This window comes from Lontra canadensis, unplaced genomic scaffold (genome assembly GCF_010015895.1).
Source record: "Lontra canadensis isolate GAN:19392208 unplaced genomic scaffold, GSC_riverotter_1.0 scaffold75, whole genome shotgun sequence".
Classification (NCBI taxonomy): Eukaryota; Metazoa; Chordata; class Mammalia; order Carnivora; family Mustelidae; genus Lontra; species Lontra canadensis.
Genome location: NW_022631069.1, coordinates 7,008,544 through 7,021,458, shown reverse-complemented (window position 1 = coordinate 7,021,458; position 12,915 = coordinate 7,008,544). Strand labels below are relative to the sequence as shown.

The following is a 12,915-nucleotide window of genomic DNA, read 5'->3' as shown; positions in this document are numbered from 1 at the left end:
GAAAGAGAGCACAAGCAGGGGGAGCAGCAGAGGAAGAGGGAGAAGCAGACTCCCGGCTGAACGGGAAGCCTGACGTGGGGCTCGATCCCAGGACCCTGGGATCATGATCTGAGTGGAAAGCAGCCACTTCACCAATGGAGCTACCCAGACACCCCGTATTTTTAATTTTTTGAGGAACCTTTATACTATTTTCTGTAGTGACTGAACCAATTTATATTCCCACCAACAGTGCATAAGGGTTTCCTTCTCTCAACCTACTGAGCCACCCAGGCACCCCAGAATCCAAATCTTAAAGAAGCAAAAAGCATGTTCTTTCTCACTGTCTCTCACAAATAAATAAAATCTTTTAAAAAAGAAGAAGAAGAAGAAGCCAGATACAGAGGTTACTCTGTTACAACTCTCCTTACTTTGAATTTTTTCCATGACAACAAACCCCTTCTCCAACTCTCGACTCTAAACCAGGTGTCCTGCACTCCGATTCAGGGCTAGCCCTAAGTCCCTAGAGTTAGCGTCCGATTCCACAGTTTTAAAGGTCCGGTCCCACGGTGCTTTCAGATTCCAGATTCCAGCCACAAGTCCTGGGGCGCCACCTGTACCTGTGACTGACTAGCTAGAAGCTGGGAGTTCCCATCACACTTTTCTCAGGTTTGGTAACTTGCCAGGAATTTCACAGAACTCAGAGAAATGCTTTGCTTACATTTATTGATTTATTTCTAAAGGATAGGACTCGGGAACAGCCAAATGGAAGAGGTGCATAGGACGCAATGGGCGAGATATGTGGGGAGGCATGGCGGGAGCTTGCGTGCCCTGAGCACACCACCCTCCCAACACCAGCCCGTCAATATATTCACCAACCAGGAAGCTCTCTAAGCCTTGAAGTTTAGAAGGGTTCATTACCAAGATGCAATTGATTAAATCATTGGCTGTTAGTAATCGAACTCAACTTCCAGCACCCTTACCCCCCAAAAGGTCACGGTGACGGGCTGGAAGTTCCAACCCTCTAATCACGCATTGGCCTCTGTGGAGACCAGCCTCATTCTTGAAGCTATCTAGGGGGTTCCAGCCACCAGTCATCTGATTAACATGCAGAAGACACTCATCGCTCTGGAAATCCAAGGGTTTTAGGAACTGGGTACCAGGAACTAGGGACAAAGACCAAATATCTATTTCCTATTATGCCAGCTACATGCCTTGTGATTTCACTTATTCCATTCTGGAAAAGGCAAAACCATAGGGGACATAAATCAGAGCAGTGGTTTCAAGGGCTGTAGGGAAAGGAAAGGAACTGACTGCAGAGGGGCAGGAGGGAATTCTTTTGGCTGTTCGAAATGCTCTATATTGGTGTGGTAGTTACTGATCTAAATACCATGCATCAAACTTTAGTCTTATAAAAGAGATTTATCCTGGGACACCTGGGTGACTCAGTTCATTAAGCGGTTGCCTTCGGCTCAGGTCGTGATCCCAGGGTCCTGGGATCGAGTCCCACATCTGGCTCCTGGCTCAGCAGGGAGCTTGCTTCTCCCTTCCCACTCTGCCTGCTGCTCTCCCTGCTTGTACTCCCCCTCTCTGTTAAATGAATAAATAAAACCTTAAAAAAATTCTTTAAAAAAGTAAATAAAAGAGACTTATCCTATATGTAAAGTATACCTTAATAAACATGACTTTGGAAAGAAGCGATTTCTATCTGTTATCTTTTGTAAATCCTCTGACCCCAAAGGATGTGACATATGCATTATGACTGCTGGAAAGGCATGAAATAAAAACGCCATCAGTCGACTTTGGTATTGATGTAGTCTTTGAATATAGGTGAGGTTTGGTGGGATGAGGTCCGGAGTCGATGACCAAGAAGGAAATCTTGAGACTCTCCTGTGCAAACTGGTGGTTTATTAAAGCACAGGGACAGGACCCTGCCCTGGGGTTGTGCAGGGTAGTTGATTATATACTTGGGAGCTGGAGGAGGTAAGGGAAAGGGAGGTTTTCAAAAGAACTTTCCTATGCTAGGGAGGACTTACAAGATACTGGAGGCCTTGACATAGTCGATTTCAGGTTGTTTTTCCCTCTAGTCAGCCATTAACATCGAGACAGTTGGGAGCTTCCTGAAGGAATGTCACATGTGTAGCACCCACCAGTGAGGGTTGGGGAGGTTGCAGGGTGTCACCTGTGCTTTGTCCTCAGCTAGCTTTGTGCTCCATCATCTGGAGGACAGCACACAAATATCCCCGGGCCATGGTGAGCAGCCCTAATAGAACATGATTCAGTAGTATTTTTCAAGTATTTTTGGTCCAAAGTTCCTCTCGTTATCCATGATTCAAATGGGATGTTTCTCCTCTTTGGGGCCTCATGGACTTCTCTATTCTGTGGATTCTTTTGCTTGAATAACTTCTTTTGGCTTCTCCTCTTTGCTTTCCTTTTTCTGCTGCTCCTCTGCTTTCTGCTCTTTCACCACAAGTCGGTAATTGATGCCCATGCCAATGAAGAGATAGACGCCTGCTACAATAAGGATCACACCACATGCCCAGTAGGTGTATTTGTAGTCTCCGTAGATGTCATTCAGATGACCTGAAGATATCCAAGACAAAGTTATGTGGAACTTTCTCTTAAAGTGTAAATGAAGCAGAGACCTAGAGGGGGATGGGAGTTATCCAAGAGAAGGAGATGGGAGAAGGCTGGGGCCGGGGAACGGCAAGTGCAAAGGCAGGTGGGAGGAAGCTGTGATGTGAGGAGGGAAGGAGGAAGGGCGGGGTTGCTGGAACATAGAGAACAAAATGTGAGTGACAGGAAATGAGGCTGGAGAGATTGGTGGCCAGGCTGGGGGCGCCTTGTAGGCCACGGGAGGGAATCTGATCTCCAGGCTGAGAACATTGGGAAGCAACTGGAAAGATCTTATCAACTGGGCTATCAGGTTTGCATTTGTACAAATAAATTTTACCTGTAGAGTAGAAAACAGATTGAAGGTAGGATAGAATGGATATGGGTAGACCAGCCAGGAGGCTATGGGAAGCAGCAGCCCAGATGGGAGACAAGAGCTGTGAATAGGGTGGTGTGATGGAAAAGTGGGCTGATTAGAAAGAGACTTAAGAATTTACTTAGAGGACTTGGGCTCTCATTGGATATAGGGAGGAATGAGGGTGGGGAGTTCAGAAAAGTTAGTAGTGGATCTTCTTTTATGAATCCTTCCTTATTGAGAATGGATAATCTCAAAAGCATGAGTCATATCCAGAGGAAGTCTAAATGATTCTTGCATTTTGCATTAATAATAATTTTAAATTGTAAACACTTTGGTGTTCTTAGAGAATCGTCCATCAAGTTCCATGGTCATTTACAGTTGTGCGATCTTGGGCAAGTTATTTCACTTTTAGAAGCCTCTGTTTCTTCAATAATAAAATAGGGACATGGAGTGTATGAAATGATTAAGACAGTCCCGGGTACACTGTGAACCCTCACCTGGTCAATACTGTTATTTTTAAAAATATTACTACTAAGATAAATTCCACAATTAAAATGGAATTACCAAGGTATTATAAGGTGAAGTATATGTTACATATTTTTCTATAATAAACATGTTAGTTTTATGAACAGAAAAGGTTATTTTAATAAATATTTAAATTTGCAATTGTTTTTGACTCCCCTTTCAGGTGGATGGTTGAGTGTAATTCACTTCCGTAAGAATCGGAGCTGTTCTGCTGTGCCAAGCACTGTGCCAGCACTGAGGCTAGAGGAATCGGAAATACCTTCTGCCACCAGGCAGCTTACTAATCTTGGCTTTCTAGCACCCTCCCATCTCCTATGCCTGCTTCATGTTAATAGAACCAAAGAGGGAGTAGGGCATACTATACCTAAAAGTGGTGGCCCCAGGAGGACAGGACAGCATTCCACAATGGTCACCAATCCCACGGCGCTGGAGAACCTCTGGGGTCCAACGAGGTCCATCAGGGTTTCAAACAACACGGAGCTAAACCACCCAAATGCAAATCCGAGGAAGCCCACATAGACACAGAACCCAGTGTAGCTGGAGGATAAAGGCGCTAGCAAATGACATACTCCGTTTGCAACAATAGAAGCTGCAAAAAAATACTGAACTCGAGGTCTTATCCACTTGGTGTTGGCTACAAGTCCCATAGAAGGTCTAGCTACCATGTCAACAAAAGCCAGAATGGAAAGAAGGAAGGCAGACTTCTCACTAGAGTAATGTTGACTCTTGGCATAACTACTAAGAAAAACTAAAGGAGTAGCCATCCCAAAAGCCATGATCACATTCCCAGAAAGGTACAGTAGAAAGCCTCTGTGGGTAAACAGGGATAAGTCCATAACTTTGTTCACTGTTTGAAAAACTGATTGTTTCTCCTCTTTGGGGTTTCCACCATTAAAGTCTGTATTTGCATCACCTGCCCGCTTTTCTACATCAGATTTTCCAGGTTCCTGATGGGGTTCTTTGGACCTGTCTTTCCCCGCACTTGTTGCTGGGGGCCCTATTGGTCGCATCAGGGCTCCAGCCACACAGCAGTTTAGGAGGAGGCCCCCGAGAATTAGGAAGCTCCCTCTCCAGCCAAAGATACCAAAGAAAGCCTGATTGAGGGGGGCCAGGGTGGAGAGAAACACAGGGCTGCCGGCCATGGCCAGTCCATTTGCCAAAGGTCGCCTCTTGTAGAAATACTTGCCAATCATGGTCAGAGCGGGATTCAAGTTGAAGGCAAGCCCAAGACCTGGGAGGATGGGGGAAGAATTACATACCATAGTAAATGTCAGAAACATATTTGTTATTAATCAACTAGACAAACTGGCAAGAAGTCAAAATCATAATTATAACTGGTAGATCATTAAGTGGGCTGTTATCTAATACAGACATAAGGTCTCTTTATGCAGTAATTACTAGATTTAAACTATAACATTAAAATAATTCCTTTTGCTTTAACAATAATAAGAATAATAAATGTAGGCTCCTTTGTTTAATTTCATAATTTTAGGTTTCCTGAAGATTAGGGAATTGAAAACATAAAGGAGAGAAGATAAATCTTGTAAACTCAGAGAGCAAGACAGAGAGGAGGGGCAGAGGCAGGAAAAGAAGAAAGGGGGTCGGGAGAGAGAAAATGTTTCAGGACAGTAAACATAACGTGAAGATGCTCACACTACCTTATTAAATCCATTAATTTAGTGTAATTTCTTTTTTTTTTTTAGAAAAAATTTTTTTTAAAGATTATATTTATTTATTTGAGAGAGAATGAGTGAGAGGGAGCAGGAGAGAGGAGAAGGTCAGAGGGAGAAGCAGATTCCCCAAGGAGCTGGGAGCCTGATGCGGGACTCGATCCTGGAAGTCTGGGATCATGACCTGAGCTGAAGGCAGTCACTCAACCAACTGAGCCACACAGGCACCCCTAATTTAGTGTAATTTCTATGAAAATGTCAATGCATTCAATTTTTCAGATGAGGTACAATGACTGCAAAACACACCCAGAGATGCGATGCCTGGGTGGCTCCGTCAGTTAAACTTCCAACTCTTGATTTTGGCTCAAGTCATGATCTCAGGGTCATTAGATCGAGGCCTATGTCCAGCTCTGCACTCAGTGGAGCGTCTGCTTGGGATTCTCTCCCTCTTCCTTTGCCCCTCCCCCTGCTCTCTCACACTCTCTTTAAAATAAATAGGTAAATCTTAAAAAAAAATACTACTTACGGAACAAATACATTAGAAATATTCAAAAAGTATAAATAATTGGTGAGACCAACAGTAACAGATATAGAAATATTTTCTATAGCTACAGCTACAGTGATGAGAACACTGTACCCTTCATCAAAAATGTGAAAACTGATCAATAAAATTGATCAGAAATAGGACCAAAAGATACGTTTAACTTAATAGGGAAAGTGTAGATTTTGTGATCAATGGAGCTGAGACAAGTATCCCATAACCTCCTAAGTGGTCTCCCATTCTTGTTCCCTTTGTAGGCAGAAGGGAGCGTTTGCAGGTAGAATGCAACCCATTCAGTCTCTCTAATGACCGCCATCCACAGCTTTTAACTCTGGGTTAGGAAGCACCAAGATTTGGCCTTTACCTACCTTCCTACCCACATCTCAGCATATTCTCACACGTACTCAGCACAGTTGTTCCTCTAGATTTTCACAAACTTGACTCCTACTTATCATTCAGATTTCAACTCAAGGTCACCAACCCTGAGAGGACTTCCCTTTAGGGACCATTCAATCCTTCTCCATCAAAATTCTGTTTGAAGTTTTTGCAAAGTACTTATCACAAGCTGATATTTTTCTTACTTACTCATTTACTTGTTGGTCTGTTTATTGTCTGCTTCCCTCAACTACAGAGCAGGAATCTTATCTATCATGTTGACTCGATCCCCACGGAGCTTGGAACAGTCCCTGACATATGGTAGGGACAAGTATTTATTGAGTGAGTTAGTAACCAATAGGCTGAATAACAAAGAGGGAACAAAGAAAGTTTTGTTCCTTCCTTATGTTATTCAAATACTCTAGATGAATTACAATATTTAAATGTTTAAAATTTTAATTAATGTAGTAAAAGTACAGATCCAAAAAGAAAATACCTATTACTAACATCATCTCAGATCCTGCAGGTGAACTGTACATTATTAAAACCTTTCTAAAAGGATATTTGGCCAATCATACCAAAAACTTTTTCCCCTAGTAATTCCATTTCTAAAATTTGTCCTAAGGAAATTATCATGTTTGCAAAGATATACAGAGAAGCACTATCATACAAATAGGGTTTATTAATAGTGAAAAATACAAACAACCTAAAAATCTTTCAATTACAGAATGGTGAAATAAACTATGGCACACCCATCCAATGGAAAAGTAGTAGCTGCTATACTATGTTCATTGAGACAGGAGACTATATACAGAACATATTAGTAAGTAAAACAAAAACAAAAACAAAAAAAAACTGGTTACAAACATTACACTAAAAAAGCATATGTGTATGCATAAAAAATGTATGAGCATCAAAATATTAATGGTTTTCTCTGAACTGTAGGGCAATAGATGATCTATATTCTCTATCCTCAACTGTTTCATTTCCCAGTGTTATTAAAGGGGGAGAAGAGATTTTCTCATGTGTGTCCTTAATCCCTTGAAAATGTATATGGCTTCTCTACCAAAAGATTCTTGCTTTGTATCTGACATTCTCTCTTACTCTAATTTGAAACAATTTTTTTCTTTTTTCTTTTTAAAGATTTAGTTTTCGTTTTTATTTTTTTAAATTTATTTATTTTTATTTTTTTATAAACATATAATGTATTTTTATCCCCAGGGGTACAGGTCTGCGAATCGCCAGGTTTACACACTTCACAGCACTCACCATAGCACATACTCTCCCCAATGTCCATAACACCACCCCGCTCTCCAGAGCCCCCTCCCCCCAGCAACCCTCAGTTTGTTTTGTGAGATTAAGAGTCACTTGTGGTTTGTCTCCCTCCTGATCCCATCTTCTTTCATTTATTCTTCTCCTACCCCCGTAGCCCCCCATGTTGCATCTCCACTTCCTCATATCAGGGAGATCATATGGTAGTTGTCTTTCTCCAATTGACTTATTTCACTAAGCATGATACCCTCTAGTTTCATCCATGTCGTCACAAATGGCAAGATTTCATTTCTTTTGATGGCTGCATAGTATTCCATTGTGTATATATACCACCTCTTCTTTATCCATTCATCTGTTGATGGACATCTAGGTTCTTTCCATAGTTTGGCTATTGTGGACATTGCTGTTATAAACATTCGGGTGCACATGCCCCTTCGGATCACTACGTTTGCATCTTTAGGGTAAATACCCAGTAGTGCAATTGCTGGGTCATAGGGTAGTTCTATTTTCAACTTTTTGAGGAACCTCCATGCTGTTTTCCAGAGCAGTTGCACCAGCTTGCATTCCCACCAACAGTGTAGGAGGGTTCCCCTTTCTCCGCATCCTCACCAGCATCTGTCATTTCCTGACTTGTTAATTTTAGCCATTCTGACTGGTGTGAGGTGATATATCATTGTGGTTTTGAATTGTATTTCCCTGATGCCGAGTGATGTGGAGCACTTTTTCATGTGTCTTTTGGCCATCTGGATGTCTTCTTTGCAGAAATGTCTGTTCATGTCTTCTGCCCATTTCTTTTTTTTTTTCTTTTAAAGATTTTATTTATTTATTTGAGAGGGAATGAGTGAGGGAGAGCATGAAAGAGGACAAGGTCAGAGGGAGAAGCAGACTCCCCAAAGAACTGGGAGCCTGATGTGGGACTCCATCCTGGAAGTCCGGGATCATGACCTGAGCCGAAGGCAGTCGCCCAACCAACTGCACCACCCAGGCACCCCTTCTGCCCATTTCTTGATTGGATTATTTGTTCTTTGGGTGTTGACTTTGCTAAGTTCTTTACAGATTTTGGATACTAGCCCTTTATCTGATATGTCCTTTGCAAATATCCTCTCCCATTCTGTCAGTTGTCTTTTGGTTTTGTTAACTGTTTCCTTTGCTGTGCAAAAGCTTTTGATCTTGATGAAATCCCAATAGTTCATTTTTGCCCTTGCTTCCCTTGCCTTTGGCGATGTTCCTAGGAAGAAGTTGCTGCGGCTGAGGTCGAAGAGGTTGCTGCCTGTGTTCTCCTCAAGGATTTTGATGGATTCCTTTCTCACATTGAGGTCCTTCAGCCATTTTGAGTCTATTTTTGTGTGAGGTGTAAGGAAATGGTCCAATTTCATTTTTCTGCATGTGGCTGTCCAATTTTCCCAACACCATTTATTGAAGACGCTGTCTTTTTTCCATTGGATATTCTTTCCTGCTTTGTCAAAGATTAGTTGACCATAGAGTTGAGGGTCTATTTCTGGGCTCTCTATTCTGTTCCATTGATCTATGTGTCTGTTTTTGTGCCAGTACCATACTGTCTTGATGATGTGCAAGTACCATACTGTCTTGATGAGCTTTGTAATAGAGCTTGAAGTCCGGAATTGTGATGCCACCAACTTTGGCTTTCTTTTTCAATATTCCTTTGGTTTTTCAAGGTCTTTTCTGGTTCCATATAAATTTTAGGATTATTTGTTCCATTTCTTTGAAAAAATGGATGGGATTTTGATAGGGATTGCATTAAATGTGTAGATTGCTTTAAGTAGCATAGACATTTTCACAATATTTGTTCTTCCAATCCAGGAGCATGGAACATTTTTCCATTTCTTTGTGTCTTCTTCAATTTCTTTCACGAGTACTTTGTAGTTTTTTGAGTATAGATTCTTAGGCTCTTTGGTTAGGTTTATTCCTAGGTATCTTATAGTTTTGGTTACAATTGTAAATGGGATTGACTCCTTAATGTCTCTTTCTTCTGTCTTGTTGTTGGTGTAGAGAAATGCAACTAATTTCTGTGCATTGATTTTATATCCTGACACTTTACTAAATTCCTGTACAAGTTCTAGAAGTTTTGGAGTGGAGTCTTTGGGGTTTTCCAAATATAGTATCATATCATCTGCAAAGAGTGATAGTTTGACTTCTTCTTTGCCGATTTGGATGCCTTTAATTTCTTTTTGTTGTCTGAGGCTAGGACTTCTAGTACTATGTTGAATAGCAGTGGTGATAATGGACATCCCTGCCGTGTTCCTGACCTTAGTGGAAAAGCTTTCAGTTTTTCTCCATTGAGAATGATGTTTGCGGTGGGTTTTTAATAGACAGCTTTGATAATATTGAGGTATGTGCCCTCTATCCATACACTTTGAAAAGTTTTGATCAGGAAGGGATGCTGTACTTTGTCAAATGCTTTTTCAGCATCTATTGAGAGTATCATATGGTTCTTGTTCTTTCTTTTATTAATGTGTTGTATCACATTGATTGATTTGCGGATGTTGAACCAACCTTGCAGCCCTGGAATAAATCCCACTTGGTTGTGGTGAATAATCCTTTTAATGTACTGTTGAATCCTATTGGCTAGTATTTTGGTGAGAATTTTTGCATCTGTGTTCATCAAGGATATTGGTCTGTAATTCTCTTTTTTGATGGGATCCTTGTCTGGTTTGGAGATCAAGGTGATGCTGGCCTCATAAAATGAATTTGGAAGTTTTCCTTCCATTTCTATTTTTTGGAACAGCTTTAGGAGAATAGGAATTAGTTCTTTAAATGTTTGGTAGAATTCCCCTGGGAAGCCATGTGGCCCTGGGCTTTTGTTTGTTTGGAGATTTTTGATGACTGTTTCAATCTCCTTACTGGTTATGGGTCTCTTCAGGTTTTCTATTTCTTCCTGGTTCAGTTGTGGTAGTTTATATGTCTCTAGGAATGCATCCATTTCTTCCAGATTGTCAAATTTGTTGGCGTAGAGGTGCTCATTGTATGTTCTTATAATTGTTTGTATTTCTTTGGTGTTGGTTGTGATTTCTCCTCTTTCATTCATGATTTTATTTATTTGGGTCCTTTCTCTTTTCTTTTTGATAAGTCTGGCCAGGGGTTTTTCAATCTTATTAATTCTTTCAAAGAACCAGCTCCTAGTTTCGTTGATTTGTTCTATTGTGGTTTTTTTTGTTTTTTTGTTTGTTTGTTTGATTGTTTCTATTTCATTGATTTCTGCTCTGATCTTTATGATTTCTCTTCTCCTGCTGGGTTTAGGCTTTCTTTCTTGTTCTTTCTCCAGCTCCTTTAGGTGTAGGGTTAGGTTGTGTATTTGAGACCTTTCTTGTTTCTTGAGAAAGGCTTGTACCGCTATATATTTTCCTCTCAGGACTGCCTTTGCTGTGTCCCACAGATTTTGAACCGCTGTGTTTTCATTATCATGTTTCCATGAATTTTTTCAGTTCTTCTTTAATTTCCTGGTTGAGCCATTCATTCTTTAGAAGGATACTGTTTAGTCTCCATGTATTTGGGTTCTTTCCAAATTTCCTCTTGTGATTGAGTTCTATCTTCAGAGCATTGTGGTCTGAAAATATGCAGGGAATGATCCCAATCTTTTTTTTTTTTTTTAAGATTTTATTTATTTGACAGACAGATCACAAGTAGGCAGAGAGGCAGGCAGAGGTGGGGGGGAAGCAGGCTCTCTGCTGAGCAGAGAGCCCTATGCGGGGCTTGATCCCAGGACTCTGGGATCATAACCTGATCCGAAGGCAGAGGCTTCAACCCACTGAGCCACCCAGGTGCCCCAATCCCAATCTTTTGATACCAGTTGAGACCTGATTTAGGACCGAGGATGTGATCTATTCTGGAGAATGTCCCATGTGCACTAGAGAGGAATGTGTATTCTGTTGCTTTGGGATGGAATGTTCTGAATATATCTGTGATGTCCATCTGGTCCATTGTGTCATTTAAGGCCTTTATTTCCTTGTTGATCTTTTGCTTGGATGATCTGTCCATTTCAGTGAGGGGAGTGTTAAAGTCCCCTACTATTATTGCATTATTGTTGATGTGTTTCTTTGATTTTGTTATTAATTGGTTTATATAGTTGGCTGCTCCCACGGTAGGGGCATAGATATTTAAAATTGTTAGATCTTCTTGTTGGACAGACCCTTTGAGTATGATATAGTGTCCTTCCTCATCTCTTACTATAGTCTTCGGCTTAAAATCTAATTGATTGATATAAGGATTGCCACCCCAGCTTTCTTCTGATATCCGTTAGCATGGTAAATTGTTTTCCACCCCCTCAGTTTAAATCTGGAGGTGTCTTCGGGCCTAAAATGAGTTTCTTGTAGGCAACATATTGATGGGTTTTGTTTTTTTATCCATTCTGATACCCTGTGTCTTTTGACTGGGGCATTTAGCCCAATAACATTCAGGGTAACTATTGAGATATATGAATTTAGTGCCATCGTATTGCCTGTAAGGTGACTGTTACTGTATATTGTCTCTGTTCCTTACTGATCTACTACTTTCAGGCTCTCTCTTTGCTTAGAGGGCCCCTTTCAATATTTCCTGTAGAGCTGGTTTGGTGTTTGCAAATTCTTTCAGTTTTTGTTTGTCCTGGAAGCTTTTTATCTCTCCTTCTATTTTCAATGATAGCCTAGCTGGATATAGTATTCTTGGCTGCATGTTTTTCTCGTTTAGTGCTCTGAGTATATCATGCCAGCTCTTTCTGGCCTGCCAGGTCTCTGTGGATAAGTCTGCTGCCAATCGAATATTTTTACCATTGTATGTTACAGACTTCTTTTCCCGGGCTGCTTTCAAGATTTTCTCTTTGTCGCTAAGACTTGTAAATTTTACTATTACTATTAATTTACTATGTGGACCTATTCTTGTTGATTTTGAGGGGGGTTCTCTGCACCTCCTGGATTTTGATGCTTGTTCCCTTTGCCATATTAGGGAAATTCTCTACAATAATTCTCTCCAATATACCTTCAGCTCCCCTCTCTCTTTCTTCTTCTTCTTCTTCTGGAATCCCAATTATTCTAATGTTGTTTCATCTTATGGTGTCACTTATCTCTCGAATTCTCCTGTCGTGGGACAGTAGCTGTTTGTCCCTCTTTTGCTCAAATTCTTTATTCTCTGTCATTTGGTCTTCTATATCACTAATTCTTTCTTCTGCCTCATTTATCCTAGCAGTAAGAGCCTCCATTTTTTATTGCACCTCATTAATAGCTTTTTTTATTTCAACTTGGTTAGATTTTAGTTCTTTTATTTCTCCAGAAAGGGCTTTTATCTCTCCAGAGAGGGTTTCTCTAATATCCTCCATGCCTTTTTCAAGCCAGGGTAGAAACTTGAGAATCGTCATGCTGAACTCTAGATCTGACATATTACCAATTACCAATGTCTGTATTGATTAGGTCCCTAGCCTTCAGCACTGCCTCTTGTTCTTTATTTTGTGGTGAGTTTTTCCGCCTTGTCATTTTGTCCAAATAAGAGTACATGAAGGAACAATAAAATACTAAAAGGGGAAAAGACCCCAGGAAAATGCAATTTAACCAAATCAGAAGAGACCCCAAATCGTGGGGGGGGGGGGGGGGGGGGGG

General features: G+C 40.9%; 1 protein-coding gene across 2 annotated transcripts in view; it reads right to left on the bottom strand.

Annotated features, from left to right (window-relative positions):
• Positions 1-1,766: 1,766 nt before the first annotated feature.
• LOC116881574 (monocarboxylate transporter 1-like) overlaps positions 1,767-12,915 on the bottom strand; it is a 24,362-nt gene continuing 13,213 nt past the window's right edge. Inside the window, exons 4-5 of one of the 2 annotated variants that reach the window (XM_032881415.1) lie at positions 3,837-4,703; positions 1,767-2,559 (exon numbers count right to left, since the gene is read on the bottom strand). In XM_032881415.1, the coding sequence (XP_032737306.1) occupies positions 2,351-2,559; positions 3,837-4,703 (1,076 nt within the window). In that variant the 3' untranslated portion in view covers positions 1,767-2,350. The remainder of the gene's footprint in view (positions 2,560-3,836; positions 4,704-12,915) is intronic. The other variant, XM_032881416.1, reaches the window with a different exon arrangement.